This window comes from Natrix helvetica (genome assembly GCF_964273705.1).
Source record: "Natrix helvetica genome assembly, chromosome: 4".
Lineage (NCBI taxonomy): Eukaryota > Metazoa > Chordata > Lepidosauria > Squamata > Natricidae > Natrix > Natrix helvetica.
The window spans coordinates 50,619,840-50,636,996 of NC_138550.1; the positions used below are offsets into that span (position 1 = coordinate 50,619,840).

At 35.6% G+C, this 17,157-nt stretch overlaps 1 protein-coding gene across 4 annotated transcripts in view; it reads right to left on the minus strand.

Annotated features, from left to right (window-relative positions):
- Positions 1-17,157, minus strand: part of APP (amyloid beta precursor protein) — a 107,490-nt gene that overhangs the window by 28,561 nt on the left and 61,772 nt on the right. For 2 of the 4 annotated variants that reach the window (XM_081950033.1, XM_081950032.1), the window contains exons 6-7: positions 16,611-16,810; positions 4,941-5,108 (exon numbers count right to left, since the gene is read on the minus strand). In XM_081950033.1, coding sequence (XP_081806159.1) covers positions 4,941-5,108; positions 16,611-16,810 — 368 coding nt within the window. The remainder of the gene's footprint in view (positions 1-4,940; positions 5,109-16,610; positions 16,811-17,157) is intronic. The other 2 variants (XM_081950035.1, XM_081950034.1) reach the window with 1 other exon arrangement.

The following is a 17,157-nucleotide window of genomic DNA, read 5'->3' on the forward strand; positions in this document are numbered from 1 at the left end:
TGTACTATTTCTCAAGAATATGACAGAAGGTATTAGGATTCTAAAGTACTTATATATTTTAAAGTTCACTGTTCAAAATCCCATTTGTTTTCTTAAACATAACCCCACCTAAGTAGGAACCGTACTTTTAATGCTTGATGAATCTTCACCAGCATTATAAGGGGCGGGGGGGGGGGAGGGGGGAAGAGAAAAAATTACAATCTCATTTGCTTAAAAAAATGTTAAATTATTCAAATATCCAAACAATTTGGACCTTTAGAAATGGGGTACAAATAGTCCTTGACTTACAATTGTTTGTTTAATGAACGAAGTTACGACACTGAAAAAAGTGACTAATGACTGTTTTTCAAACTTATGACTGTTGCAGCTTCAAAATCTGGACACTTGGCAACTGGTATGTATATATGACATTGCAATGTTCTGGGATCATATGATCATGTGTTACAATTTTCTGACAAGCAAAGTCAATGGGAGAGTCAAATTCAGTTAACAACCAGGTTACTAATTTAACAACTACAGTGATTCACTTAACAACTGTGGCAAGAATGGTCATAAAATGGGGAAAAATTCACTTAACAACTGTCTTACTTAGCAGCAGAAATTTTGGGCTCAATTATGGTTGTAAGTCAAGTACTACTTGTATTGGACAGAAGGAATAAACGAGTGGACCAGCCTACTTAACAAGCAGAAAAATGTGTGTGTGTGTGTATATATACATATATACATATTTGTTTTTTGAGGTTTTCGTGGGTGTTTATTCCTAGATGTCTTAGTCTATAAGAAATCCAATGGATCCCTAGGACACACCATCTACCAAAAGAAAACACACACACACCGCTATTTACACGCACTCTCACACCACCACCCAGCACAGATCAACTCTGTAGCCAAGACCCTCATCTCCAGAACAAAACTCTTAGCTGACGAACAACACCTCAAATCCGAACTACACACTCTCACCAACGTACTAATATCCAACGGATTCCAAAGAAACAATATAACTAACCTAATCCAAAAAGAAAACCCCACTAAAATCCAAGACAGTAAACAAGAAAACGGCAAAGTCTTCCTTCCATACATAAAAGGCACCACAGACAGAATCAGCAAGATCCTCCACAAACACAACATCAAGACAGCATTCTACATAAACCGAAAAATATCCACCATCCTAAGAAACCCCAAAGACAAAATAGAGTTAGAAAATCAAGGAGTATATGAAATCCCATGCACAACCTGCCCTACCACATATATCGGACAGACCAACAGAAGAATAAAGGCACGCATTGAAGAACACAAAAACTCAGTCAGAAAGGAGGAACCAACTTCTTCCCTAGTCCAACACCTCAAAGCCACAGGACATGATATAGACTTTAAAAAGACCAGAACTATTGCCAAAATTGAACACTTTAACAACAGAATAATCAGAGAAGCGATTGAGATAGAGAAACGGCCACACAGTATGAATAAACGAGATGATACCTCCCGCCTACCAGCCATTTGGAAACCCGCCCTCACTAACAAACGAGTCCCTAACACAAAAAATGATATCAGACCCACACTCACAAAAACCACACAGGAGTCACTATCACACATCCACGCAAAAAGCAAACCCAAACCCACACCGAGGATGACCTCAAACCAGAAGACCGACTACAAACCAGAATCCAGACCACATCTGCATTATTAACCACTTTAAACCCCTCCAATCCATACATGAAGCAAACTGATGCCCACCACGGAGATGTGGCACTACCACAAACGCGAAGCCAAACAACAGTAACGCAACTCACCAGCTCAAATCCCTCTACAACTCAGACTAACACAAGCACAACCAAGCCCCCACCCATACAGAACACGCCCCCATCCAATCAGAACACAGCCAAACTCCCATCCAATCAGAGCACAGCCAAGCCCCCTACCAATCAGAATGCACCTCCTCCCAATAAGAATGCAGCCAAGCTCCCACCCATTCAGTTCAAATCCCCACTGGCAGTTAAAAAGAGAAACCGGTCGAGACCTCACATTGCTCCTGGAAGCACCAAGCCAGAAGCACCAACCTGAAGATGATGAATGAGACTTCATCGAAACGTCGTGAAGACACTTCCAATTCTACGCGGGGAAAAACCCGAATAACCAAAGACTTACATATATACATATACATACACACACAACCACATACACATATATATTTCACTTTTCTTCTCTCTCTCTCTCTCTCTCTCTCTCTATATATATATATATATATATATATATATATATATATATACATATACATATACATATACATACATACGTACATACATACATACATACATACATATATATATATATATATATTGGAAATAGAGAGTGAAGCTCTTGATGAATGAAGCAATTCTGTAGTTCTTATTTTAAAATGTTGACTAAAAAGAAATTAGTTTCACTTACTCTGGCATCAAATTCTTAACAGTTTATCTTCAACGTAATGTATCTTGAGTTTTAACAAGTAAATAAATTTATTTATTTTTTAAAAAAGTAATAATTGCTGCTTTGTCAGATGTGGCTATGATATATATTTAGTCTAGTTTGATACAGAAAACATTCTGGTTTGTTTCATTGCATTTACTTTTCTTCCAATCCAGTTTTCCTCCCTGCCAAACACTGGTGGTAGATTTAACTGAGAAATGGCATCTGATGCAATGCACTCTAATATCAAAAACAGCTGCAAGTTTGGTTTGTTTAATAATATTGTAATAATAAAGATTATTAAAGACAACTCCAACCTAGAATTAAGGAAAAATTTCCTGACACTGGGAACAATTAATCAGTAGACCGGCTTGGATGCTCCACTACTGGAAGTTTCCAAGAAGAAATTGGGAACTAATTGTTTAAAATGGTATAGACCAGTGATGGCGAACCTATGGCACGCGTGCCACAAGTGGCACGTGGAGCCATTTGTCAGGGCACGCGAGGCGCTGCCCTGTCAGCTGGCCAGCGCGCATGTTCACCTTTTTAAAAGCTATTTTTCGCCTTCCCCAGGCTCCAGAGGCTTTATAGGAGCCTGGGGAGGGCGAAAAGAGCCTCCCCCGCACCCCGTGGAGGCTTCAGGGACCGTCCGGAGGCTTCCCTGAAGCCTTCGGAATGCTTAAAACCACCCTCCGAGCAAACCGGAAGTTTGTATTATGGGTGCGGCACGCCCATACACGACCCCCCTGCGCTCCCCCCACTTGTGGCACGCGAGCCAAAAAAGGTTCGCCATCGCTGGTATAGACCCTCCTATTCAAGCAAGGTATTGGACTGGAAGGCCTTCAAGGCCCCTTCCAACACTGTCATTCTATGTTCAATCTCTGAATCACATTACCAGTCAGCTCTTTCTCTGACAACACTTAAGATGTTTTCCCTCAGAAGGGAGAAGACAATACAAGGTAACAAATGAGGTTGCACTTGCAATAATAAGACCAAAAACTTCTTGTATATACCCCTTTTGAAAATAGTTATCCTGGAAAAAGAAACAGCTTTGAGAAGAGAAGACATTTCTTCTGCTGTGCCCTGGCTTCAGAGCGCAAAACATTAAATACTAGCTTCCCAAAACCCAAAGTAACTTCTTCCACTTAAGCAGAACTAAAACATACTTAATGACTTGTAGAATGTTTTCCTAAACATATTTTCCTCTGAAATAACTGCAACTGAATGTAATTCAATTGTACTCCCAATATGTGCCTTTCAGACTGCAGTATATGTAGCTCAGAACAGAATTGACACAATGTATTTGATTGTATATGTATCTTTTGTAGTGTATATGCAGCTAAAATAATCAAATTCATATGTAAATAGAATGACTGTAATATTAAATGAAAACATTAGTTCATGAGTAGAATGAACTGAGGAGAAAATGCAATAATTTCATAAAATATCATTCAACAATAATTTCAGTAACCATGTAAACCAAATCATAATAAAGCATATAATAAAAGGGACAAGATTTGTGTCCATCTCCCCTTTTGTCCATCCTATTATTTGAAAGTGAAGAATAACTGCTTAGTCTTATTAGTCATAGTTTGTCATTTTATTAAACTATGACAAGCTGTAGATTACCCCAATTATCAATCTTTTGAAATGCTTTGTTTGCCATTAAGATGCATTATAATGTACCATAAAGCAATTGTATAACTGTAACCTGTCAAATCAGACAATAAATATTCTATTGCATCCCCAAATGTATCAGAATGATATGGAAACATGTCAATTCAATAACTGGCACAAGCCCATTTTATAAAGATAAATTCTATTTTACCCGAACTGAATGTACAGCAATTATTCAAATGTAGGTGTGATTTAATCTCCACAATCATCTATAACAAATAAACAAATGTGTACATGTATATATTATATATACAGTGTATGCACGTGTGAGTACTCAGATCAAATTTTTCTGAAAAGATAAGTTTATTTTGTGTGGACATGTATTTTGTTGCATCACTACTATTTTACAAAACAGGACACAAGCAAAATAATATAACCGGAGGCAGTTTTACAAGCTTGCAGATTGTTTCTATTTTGATAATTCACTGTGCATGCATGAGAACAGTATACAAATGCACAACAGTGAGTATGTTTGTATAACAAGGTTGTAGCATAAATTTTAAATTCTAAGTTTTTCATATCCCAGTTTCCATTACTGCAGCAGAAGTAATTTGTGTCTACAACATAGATGACAGAAGTCACTAATTGTCATGCCTGAATAGATAGAAAGCGAGAGAAACAGACGCACTAATGGCCAAACACATTCTACAAAGATGCGGGCAACTAGGAAAGCTGACAGAAATATGGTTAGTGATAGGCCCATTCCCAAAGTCTTTTTTTAAAAGAAAAACAAAAATATTCACTAAGAACAGCAGAGGCAGGGTGGCATGAGATAGAAAAGAGAAAGAAACTGCCACAGGCTGGAAAGATCCACTTACTGACGCTGCCACAGACTGCCATGCAGTATTCCTCAGTGTCAAAGTTGTTTCGGTTTCCACCACATCCGCCGTAAAAGAATGGGGCACATTTTCCTTCAGTCACATCAAAGTACCAGCGGGAGATCATTGCTCGGCAAGGACCAGTCTCAGCTTGTTCAGAGCACACTTCTAATTATAGGAGATGTGGAGGAACTACATTTAGCATGAAAGTGGAATTGTTAATTCTGTTCTATATACGTTTATTTGTATATGTAGATATGTCTCTACATATTTTCCAGGAAACAAAAAATTGGAAGTGGTTTTTCAATTTAGTGTTTTATACCTTTATTACAGCATCGGCAAAACTTTACTGCTTCAAGTTCCACTCTTTAAATTAAAACATATTCTTGTTTTAGGTCAGTGCTTAAAGTCTATCAGGGAAGATCTGAACTGAAGACAGTTGATTCTATGGAAAATGCTCCTGTGTCACCTTTGTTTCGAAACCATCTCCCAGAATGAAAAATGTTGAGATTCAAATTCAACTACTTATTAGTGTTACTCATTAGAGGTCAGATCAAATCAACAGTGTCCCAAGCCTGTGGGGAAGGGAGAAGTAATAAACCCTTTTTTTCAAGAAGATACACAACACATGGTCATATTTGCCTTCTATTATTTTTGTTATTTTTAATTATCGCCATCTATTTCAAAATACAGGATCTGGGTAGCCTCTACAATGCTTACCACATTTCATAGCTAGTTTTTATTTAGATTTTCAGTTTTATACATTTTTAGATTAGAAATAATTATTCAGATCCTTTCACTCCATTTAATTGCATAATCAATAATACTATTTGGATAACCTTTGCTATTTCTTAATTGAAGTGGTATTTTCTATTGCCAACACTTAAGTATTCTTAAAAAGGATATTATAAACTTTGTCATGTAAACTGTTTATTACAGTTGTTCCCACAGAATACATTTTTGCTAAATGTAAAAGTATAGTATATATAAACATATGAATAATGCAAAAACACATTTTCTTCAAAATGTCCCCTTACTTTTAATTTCTTAACAAAACCATACTGCCTACTTTGAAATGAAATACTATGAAACACCTCTATGTTTGTTAGGGCTATATGGATTGGTAAGTTACATAAGAAAAAAGTAATGCTTTTTTTGTCAAAAAGAAAACAAGTAAAGCACTAGTTGTGGAAGTGTGCAAAACATTCTGATTTTGAAATATTTCAAATGTTTAACATGCCAGAAATATGATCCAATGACCTTTCCTAAAAGTGGAGATAAGCTTAACTTAACATCTGAATATGGCACTTCAGTTTCCTGTGTTTAAAAGAAATGAAAGAATACAGCCAGAGCGCATATTAGGTGGGAAGGGCTGCTGGTGGTTTAATATAGATATACATTAAACTGCAGCCAGTAACTTGTCTAAACTGATTAAAGTAAGTTTCATGCACACAGATATTGGAGTATATTATGTGGAATAACATAAGTGAATAGTGCCATTTAGTTCAATAACACTTATGCTACAGCTCAGCATTCAAAATTGAGTTCCCAGGCTAAATTTTATCAATAACCTTAAAAATACAAACTAAACATTATCTGTAATATTTATATTTAAAGAATAAACAAAGACTTTTTTTGAGTTAAACTCAAGGGTGGGTTCCTGCCAGTTCTAACCTCTTCTATAGAAGAGGTTCCACAAATCTACAGTGCCGTTTAGAACTGGTTCCAGCTCCCTCCCCCCGCCCGTCTGCACATCATCAAGATGAAGAGCAAGAGGAGGAATTCTGGGAGTTGAAGTTCACAAGTCTTAAAGCTGTCAAGTGTGAACACCCCTGGGGTTTTTTCTTCTAAAGGGTTAGGGATGCAAGGGTCTTGTAACTTGACAGCTTTCATTTTTTTCAGCCAGATTAAAACTCGCCTTTTCTTCCTAATTTCATATCTACACCAATTTCAATATGATACAGGCACTATTAAATACATTTTAATAGCACTGTGAAATAAAAGGTCTCTCATAAAGTATTATGCACATAAATGGATAACAAATGACTCAAAAGATGTCATGCAGAACTACTTCATATTCAGTTGCTGACTTAAATATAAGGTTGAAATGAAAATACAATATTTAAAAATGTAAACCAAACCAAACCAAACCACTTATTGCTTTATAAAATGTTTGGCTTTTAGAAAACTAGGACACATTCCATTTCTAACTAGAAATAAACATTTTCCATAAAATGGTAACGCTACAAGAAATACAGAATTAAACAATGTGGCTTCATGCCAAACCAAAGAGGAAAAATAACCCCATTTTCATATTTTCAAGAACTTTCTCAAACTTTAAAAGCTTTTTGCTTCCTATATAGTAAAAGATTACTTTATATAATTTAAGGATCCAAAATAGTTATCTCTGCATTGCAGCACCAGCAATGAATAAAGCACATGCAATAAAGAATCCTGAGCAAGATTACTGAACCCTGGAACCATTTTCTACCTGCCATAATGTTTTACAGCTACTTGTGAATACAAAACTCTTAAAACTAAATCAATGGCTCCAGACATATTCTAGTTTCCACCCCCCCAATCTTTTTAGTCATACCGACCATTGTGGAGACGTCCTATGCCTCCAAATAAATTTCATAAAATATTTGACACCTTATTTAGTGTAGGTATTTGTTTGTGTACACCCAAACATCAAAATAAATGATTTAAATAAATGAAGCATGTTAGAATTTGTGAACATTTCTGAGTAATTTACAGGCATTAAACAAGTTTTAAAACAGTGCTTTATTATTTGCTCTTAAAGGAAAAACTGAATTTTAAAAGACAATTTCTTAATTTTTATTAAAATGTTGCAATGAGGCTTCCCAGAATGATAAAAAGGGAATAAATGAAGGTGGGGAAAAACCCTTCTTTGTATTAGCCTAAGGTGAAGAACTAATGACATTTCAACTATTACAGATCTTTTATAACTGAAATGTGGTTTTGGTGTCCAGGTGAGGAATGAAGAGCTAAGTCGTCTCTGAATGAGCAGAGATTATGATGGTGGCTAAGACCAAAAACTGGCAAGTAGACCATCCCACAGAACATCACTGAATAAAGATAGATCAGCCACTTGTGCTCTGGATGGTTGCTCCTCACAAGGAAACAGGATAGCAATTTCTCATGGGTTTGAATGTCAGTAGATGAAGGAAATAATCAGGCTGTCAACTGCAATAAAGGCTTTTAAAGGTCACTCAGTGTGCTAACTCATTTTCCAATCACTTTTGGAAATTACCTTAGAACTCAAAATAACTGAATTGGAAGGGACCTTGGAAGTCTTCTGCTCCAACAAATGGTTGTTCAATCTCTTCTTGAAAACTTCCAATGACAGAGCACCCATAATGACTGGAGGCAAATGTTTCCACTGATTGTTTGCAGTGTCAGGAAATTTCTCCTTCATTCTAGGTTGGATCTTTCTTTGATCATCTTCTATCTGCTACTTCTTGTCCTGCCCTCAGGTGCTTAGGAGAATAGATTGACCTCCTCTTCTCTGAGCAGCCCCTCAAATATTGGAAGACTGCTATCATGTCATCCTAATCCTTCTCTTTGTTAGATTAGACAAATCTAGTAACAGCAACCATTCATTGTATGATTTAGCTTCCAGGCCACTAATCATCTTTGTTCATTTTTGTCTACACTCTTTCTAGAGTCTCAACATCTTTTTTATATGGTAGTGACCAGAACTGAGTGCAATATTCCAAGTTTGGACTCACTAGTGCAGTATAGAGCAGTACTATACTTGTGACTTTGATGCTATCCCTCTGTTGATGCAGCCTAGGATTGTGTCGGCTTTTTTGGAAGCTGCAGCATAATGCTGGCTCACATATAAGTGGCTGTCCACTAGGGCATCTAGATCTCTTTCGCAATTACTGCTGATGAGCAAGGTATCACCTATTCCCGTGATGGCGAACCTATGGTACACGACCACAGGTAGCACTCAGAGCCCTCTCTATGGGTACACACACTGCTGTCAGCTGCTCTTCTGGTTTCCGACGTGCCAGCCAGCTGGTCTTTGTGGGCGCCGGAGTGCTGGAAAACGGCCTGAAAAACAGCCCAAAACAGCCTGAAAATGGCCCCAGAAAAGTCCCCAAAGCAGGCCATTTTGGGCCAAAAACTGCCTGAAAAATGGCCAAAAAACAGGCATGTGCATGCCGGCCAGCTGGTCTTCGGGTTTCTGGTGCTCCAGCACGCACACCTGCATGGACATGGTTTGGGCACTTGATGCCAAAAAGGTTTGCCACCACTGACCTATTCTATACCTGTGCATTTGGTTTTTCTTGCCTAAGTGCAAAAGCTTACTTTTCTCACCACTGAATTTAACTTTGTTGGTCCAAAGTGCAATCAAGTGTATCACGATTCTTCTGTATCTTGAGTCTATTCTTCTAAAGTGTTGGTTATTTGCTCCAGCTTGATATCTGCAAATTTGGACCCAAGATAGAACCTTGAGTTACCTCAATGCATGCTCCCTTCCATGTACTTGTAGTTCTATACATGTTGAGTGCATATGATCAGCTAGTTGCAAATCCATTTGGTGGTGATGCTGTCTATCCCAAATTTTTCTATCTTAACAAGAAGTGGGGTGCAGTTTACTTTATCAAATGCCTTACTGAAGTCTAAGTAAACTATGATAACAGTATTTTTCTGATCCACTAATTTAGTCACTTTGTCAAAAAATGTAGTAAGGCTTGTCTGGCATGATTAGAAGACTGCAACCATATCAACTATTTTGTAGGTCTCTAGTGGTTTCTGGTATTCCAGGAGCTTTGAAACATTTGGTTCAGTAATTCTGAGTTCACATCTGCCAAAATGTAATTAATCTGGTCCTGGTGATTTGAACTTATCTATAGTGGATTGATGCTCTTTTACCATTTTCTTGCCTATTTTGACTTGTAGTCTTTATTTTGTTTTACGATACTGCTTTTGATAGGTTGGACTATTTTTTCCTTTTATGGAAAGGCAGATGTGAAGAATTAATTAAGCAGTTCTACTTTCTCTCTGCTACCTATCACCTCCTTGCCATCTTCTACCATTAGTTGACCATTTCTTTGACTTTAATCTTGTTTTCCCATGTTGAAACTTCATTATTTTTGACATTTGTTACAAGTCTTACTTCATTCTGAACCTTAGCTTTCCTGATTTCATCTTTGCAGATTTGGGATATTTGTTAGTGTTCTGTTTTAGTTATGTGTCCCTCTTTCCATTTTTCATTCTTGTCTCTGTTTATCAGATAATTTTTTATGCAAGCATGCTGGTTTCATTGGTGGTCTCTTATTTTTCTTTCTCAGTGGTACTGTGCTACACTGCACTTTTATGATCTCTGTTTTCAGAGCTTCCCAAGCTTCTTGAGTTGTTTTCCTCTTTAAGATTCCATCTATGTAATCCTTCCTAAATTCATTTCTAAACTTGTGGATATCAGCTCACTTAACGTCTTAAGACACTCATTTGATTCTGTTCTATTACTTGTGCTTGCATTATGTTGAATTCCAATATGACAGAGTCATTCTCCCCCAAACCTCCCACAACTTCAAATCCCTCTGTTTGGTTGGGTAGTCTGTAGTGTACACCTATGGTAATCTCATTTCTTTTTCCTATTAATGCAAATGCATTCAAGAAGGTTGGTTTTTTACATTTCTGTAGAGATATAGTTATTTCTTACATATTATGCGACTCTAACTTCTCTTTCATTAGATCTATTTGTTTTGAACACTTTAAAACCTTCTATCATTATTTTCCAGTCATGGGTTTCATTCCACCAAGTTTCAGTAAAGGCAACACTTTTTAAAATCTGCCCTCATGTACTAAGACTTCAAGTTCACGCTGTTGGTTCCTTATACTTTGAGTGTTAATGTATAGGCATCTGAGTCCAATTTGACCAACCCTGTGTTTGCTTCCTATGTCCCCTGTTTTGTGTCTGAATTTCCCTTCTTTCTCACCACTTAGTTGATTGCCTTGAGGTATATGCTTGGGATTAGGTCCAAATTAAAAAAATAAAATAAAAAACAAACCACAAGAAAAATCCTGTTCAACAATTAGAAATCTTCAAAATGACAAATTTGAAATAATTACCTGGTGAATTCACTTTTGTATTCAATAAGAGAAAATTAAATTATTAGCTTGTGAAATTAAAATATTAGTAATTAACGGCAAAATGCTAAGTAGAATCTGGTTCAAGAACATTTATAAGCAAATTAAAGGGATTTAGGAAAATGGGATAATGGGACATTTACCACAAGATATTGGAAATAATTATATAAATAAACAGCACTTTCATGTGAACCAATTTGTTTAGTCTCTCCTAAATCAAAACAGAAATTTGAAATTTCAGAGACTGAATACTAGTGGGGACTAAAGATTCCAGGCACAAAACTCCCTAGAAAAGCTTGTCTCCCCCCTCCCCTTTAGTCAGCATTGGAATTTGGAAAATGACAGAAAATGCTCTGACATTTGAAATACTTGAGGACATGGCTGGGCAATTAATTTTCCCAATGACTTAAGGAGCCATATGAGTAGCTAAAACTGTTGTGGCCCGTCCCCACTACTGTTGCTGATATTGCATCAGCATCACATTCTCTGCCGCTGCCATGCCATGCCCTGCCCTGCCATTGCCACTGTTCCACCTACCATCACCGCTACGGTCCAGACGAGGACTACTCTGCAGGCCATAAGAAAGCTAGAACTGCTTCAGAAGGTTCTTGAATTAATGAGTTAAAACCAGCAGCTTCATTCTCAGGAATGTTAAGTGAATCTGGCTTCCCCATTGACTTTGTCAGAAGGCCGCAAAAGGTGATTCCATGACCCTGAGACACTGCAACAGTCATAAATACATCCCAGTTGCCAATCATCTGAATTCTGATCATGTAACCATGGGGATGCTGCAACGGTTGTGAGAAAAAAAAGGTCATAAGTCACTTTTTTCAGTGCTGCTATAACTTCAAATGGCCGCTAAAAGAATTGTTGTAAGTCGAGGAGTACTTGTGCTTACATGTAACAGAACATGGGGTGATTATTACGTTTATTTGCCCTTAAGATTGAAGACTGAAAGCTACTTCTTTATTTTTCCTTCTCATATTTTTTCCTTTATTTTTTGATAAACTTTTAATTCTCTTTTTTCTTTACTTCTATTCTTTTTGTATTTTTTTACTACTGTTATTAAAACCTTCAATAAAAGTTATTAAAAACACAGAAATGTGATCTTCCTCCTTCAGTATTTAAGAAGAAAAACATACAGAGCTATTGGATTTAACATAAAGGAAGTACTCCAACTTTAAGGGTAGTCTTTTCAAAACCCATTGAAAAATAATACAAGCATAATTTGCAATTTTAAATGTGGTATGTTTCACTATTCCTTTATTATCAGTTTGCTCTCAAACACCACAATAATGTCACCGGGATCCTTATGAAGTCATAAGCAGTCAATAGAGGTGCTATAGTTCACTAATAATTACAGACCACAGAAGAAACAATGAATCAAAGAGGCTCTGATTTGCTGACATTGCCAAAAAAACATTAAACACAGCTTTACATGTCAATAGGGATAAATCTGATTATAAAGTTTCATTAATTTAACAGGAATGATATCCAACTAAGTTATTATGTCACCTTCTTTCTCCACTCTTGTTTTTCTGAAAAAGAGCAATGGCTAAAAACAACTTTCATTTATTTCTTGCCAATGGGCAAAAAATAACAGGCTGCCACCTGTCATCTTTCAAGCACGAGTAACACTGTTATGTTCTTTAAAATGGAAGCATATCTGTTCTATCAAAGATATTTTGGCTACCACTTACTAAGTATTAATGTTTCAAGAAATTATGATAAATAAAAATATACCAGGTTTTTATTTCCCTAGATGACCATCCTATTCACTTGTGCCTAAGGGCACAAGTTCAAACCTAGGATTTTATATGGAATGAATCATCACCTTATAACCCAAATTTTACAATTCATTGAAAAATTTCAAATCATGTTATTCTTAGGGATAGTACTCAGGCTGTGCATGTCTGAATTCAGAACCAATGCAAAGGGGGAAGAGTTATTTCCTGTGTTGTTACTATGATTACAGGTTTGGGATGATAATTACAAGACTAATACTTCCAATGTGTTCTGAACTTCTTGATTGTGGTTAGTAGAGCAAGTCTTTTAGGAATGCTGGAGAAGAAATGAGGGTAAAGCCCATGGTTACTGTGGCATCTCTAGTTAATGATATTCAACCACCAGGAAATGTATTGAGAGCGTTTATTGCCTTCCCTCCATGAATGATTAAACCCAAACTGAAGTTTTGTTCTAGTCATAGAGGAGAGAAGAAATACAGATTTATCCTTCAAACAGAATACAGAATTCCATAAAATATTCATCCACTGTTTGATGTGGAAATAATAAACTACCTTTTTAAAATGCTGGGCACAAGAAATTTATTATGTTTACTCTCGTGATGGTATATTACTAGCTATGCTTTCCAAAAACTGTTCTTGACTTACTCCTGCTATATTTTCTCTATGCGTCATTTCATAGATCTTCATGGCTATATGATTATAAAACAAGAATCTATTATGAATTTTTCCAAATTCATCAGACAAAAAAAAAATCAAAACCTAAATTTTCAAGAAATAAGATGTAGCAATTTTCATGAGACAAAAAGGTAAAATAGATGTTAATCTTTGACTAATAGGTATTTCAGCACATGTGTAGATATGAAAAACCATTCATTCATTTTATTAGACTTTTGTGATAAAATATTTAAATTAACATTATTTTACAAAGTCGCGATGATACGATGTGCAATCTCAATGCTCTGAGATCGCAATCAACACTTTTGCCATGGGGGGCGGGTCCAAACGGATCTAAACTGTCCCATAGAAACAGTGAACAGGAAGAATACGTCTTGCTGAACTCGGGGATATCGCAAAATCCCCCCCAAAAGCAAGATAAATGTCTTCAAGCCGGTGACAAAAAATCCAGCCAAGGCTGATGAAGTCGGGGCGGCCCCAAAACGGAAGGAATGGAAAGTGTTTCCAGCTGGTGAGGAACCTTCATTGTTTTAAAAGAGAGACTGCCTATAAAAACTTAAAAAATGATTTAAATTGAAGAATAGAAGATTCAAGCAGCGAAATTAATCTTGCAACGGTTTTGGACAGTAGCTATCCCATTTTCTTATATGCTATCTTCATGGATGAAACCTTTACAAGCTTCTTAAAATGGACGGATTAACTCTTCTGTTTCTATCTTTTTTTCTTCTATGACTCTCGGTGATTTATAAACCAAAGCTTTACTCTTTCATCGCTGTGAGTATTATTATTTTTTAATTCATCTAAAGACTTGGCCTCTTTTTAAAATTTGAAATACAAAACAGATAAAAAAAAGAAATATCTTAAAAGTGCTACGTGCCAGGAGGTTTTGTTGATTGGAGCTTTGTGTATTCAAGCGAAACTTTTCCCTTTCTTCGTGGTTTGTTTTGACGGCTATTACAGAGCGATAGGGGTAAGCCAAATGTCCCTTTGAAGCATGTTTTCAACCAGAGAAGAGGGGAAAAAATGGCTTTTGTGAATCCATGTTTTAACTTAAAAAAACCTTCCATGCAAGAGCTCTTTGTTTAAGATGGCGGAGTGTCAGGAAAGTGGAGAGATTGTAAGTCTGGAGACAATATTTTCAGAATTATTAAAATTAACAAATACATATGAGAAGATTGAACAAAAACTGGAATTTTTGGAACAGTTAACAGAAAGACGTGATCGAAAATTTGATTATGTTCACCAAATGCAAAATGAGGAGATTAAAACTCAAAGAATTGAAGTGGAAAATAAATATAAAGCGATTAAACTTGCTGACATTTATAGTAATTGGTTTGTTTTTGAAAATGCAAAGAATGGAATACTGAAAGAGGAAATAAATGGAGAGGAAACCTATTTCAAAGGGCAAGACATAGAAGAAGAGGAAAAAAGTAAAGAATTTATGGACTATGAAACTTTATTAATGAAAATATGGATAACACTGCTGACAACTAAAGACAAGTGGAATAAAGAAGCAGAAAGAGGGCATCAGGATTATATGAGAGAACTTACAAGCAAGGAGTTGCTAGGACTAATCCATACAAAGCTTAGAAGATTGATACCACAAATGGCAGAGGACATAAGATTGTTTTGTTATTGGAAAGATACAGGTTGATAGATAGAAGAGTATAATTTAAAACTACTAGCTAAACCTAGTGATAATACGTATAGTTAAATAAAAAATTGATAATAATACTGTATACAATGTGTAGTGTTAGGATAAGTAATAATTGGATATGAATGTTGAATGATACCCGAGATTATATATAAAGGTTAATAATAATAATAACAATAAAAAAGAGAACTAAATTAGACACAGTTTTGATTATTAGGGGGAAAATGTTGTGAAATAGAATATAGCCAAATAAAGAAAGGATAATAATAATAATCTATATATATATGTATGGGTATAATATAAGGAAATTGAATGTAAATTGTAAACAGCGATCTGGAAAGGAGGACTAGAAAACTCTGTTATTAAATATTATGGATGTTTAGCTAGAATAGGATATAAGAATTTAATGTTAATGGAGGATTTTACAAATAAGTAAATGAAATGCCAGTATGTGGTTATGTATTAAATTTTGCTATATTTCATGAAGAAGGACGTTTAAACAATTATAGTCAAATAAAAGTGGAGGTATGATGATGGTAATATGTATAAACATTTGAGTTAAGATACTAGAGTTAATATGAATTATACTTGATGACGGTAGAAGAGATGCACAAAAACCATTTGTAACCAACTGACACACTTTCTACAGGATATAAAGAAGGAGGATTTTTATATTTGTTTTAAAAATAAAAAATAAAAAAAATATATTAAAAAAATATAATGTAAAACATATATCTTTATCTGCAATAACACTGACTTAAAAGTCCCAGAGTCCCCATTTAAAATGAATGTATAAATAATAAGAATGCAGGATCTTGACTGAAGTCCTGCAAACACACAGATTTTATTTATTTTCCAGTACCACCAATCATACTTTCTAAGAATTCTTGAAAAGCGATCTCAATACATTCAAAGTAAATCAGATTAGGGAAACCTTGGTTTACAAAGCATTGTTACAGAAGAAGCTTGTGTAAATATGTAATGGTCAAATCAGCTGATTTTAAAATTTATTGAATTGACATTTGTATTTTATACTTCAATGACGAATAAAACTACAAGGAAAGAAGGCAACACACTAAATCTCCTAGTCTATTTTTGTTACACACCGACCATTTTTTCAGCTTTATTTAAAACGATGACCTTACTGATATGAATCCTTCCTATTTCATACCTTACTAAATATGTTTGTCACATGCTTGATTCTATTTTGACTTGAAAGTTCACATCTATTTTAATTCTCTATATACCAATGAACAGAAAGGTGAAAATCTTGATGATTCCATTTTTCTTTGTTTTTGGAAAATCTAAGATGGCAAAAATATAAATGGAGCACTCAATTTTTACATCATAGGAGAAACACATGATATAAATGACAACATAGAACACTTTGCTGTACACTTTTAGTACAGTAGTAAAGGACAAATGTGCACTGTGAAAAACAGTTTCTCAGACCTAGTGCATAAAACATCTTACCTCGAACAACCTCTTCCACAGACTCAGTAGTGGTAGTGGTAGTAGCAATGCTGGTTGTTCGTTCAGTGGCTTCCTGGTACTGATCTTCTGTAACTTCTTCAGCTTCATCACCATCTTCGTCGTCGTCATCATCAGTATTTTCATCTTCTACATCTGTAGTATCCCCTTCTGCTAGCTGCTCTTCTGTTACTTTGTCATAACTGCAAAGAACAGATTTGGTCAAATTTTTGATATTGCTAATTCCATCACAGCATGGAACAAACATGGCCTTACTTAAATTGGTCATCAAAAGAAGGTCTGGATATTTATGGATGTAGGTGTTTTCGAGAAGATAAAAGGAAATAGAATCAATTTGTTCCTGAATAAACAATGGTATGACATAAATACCATGATATATGAAATTTTGTTCAAAGTTTAGTCTCTGACCCCTTGAATGTTTGACAAGCATCAATATCTAAGGATATATTGTCCTATTTTTCTATTTTATACTAATAGTTAATATTACAAAGGACAAGGTTTATTCATAATTACTACAATTACTACTATA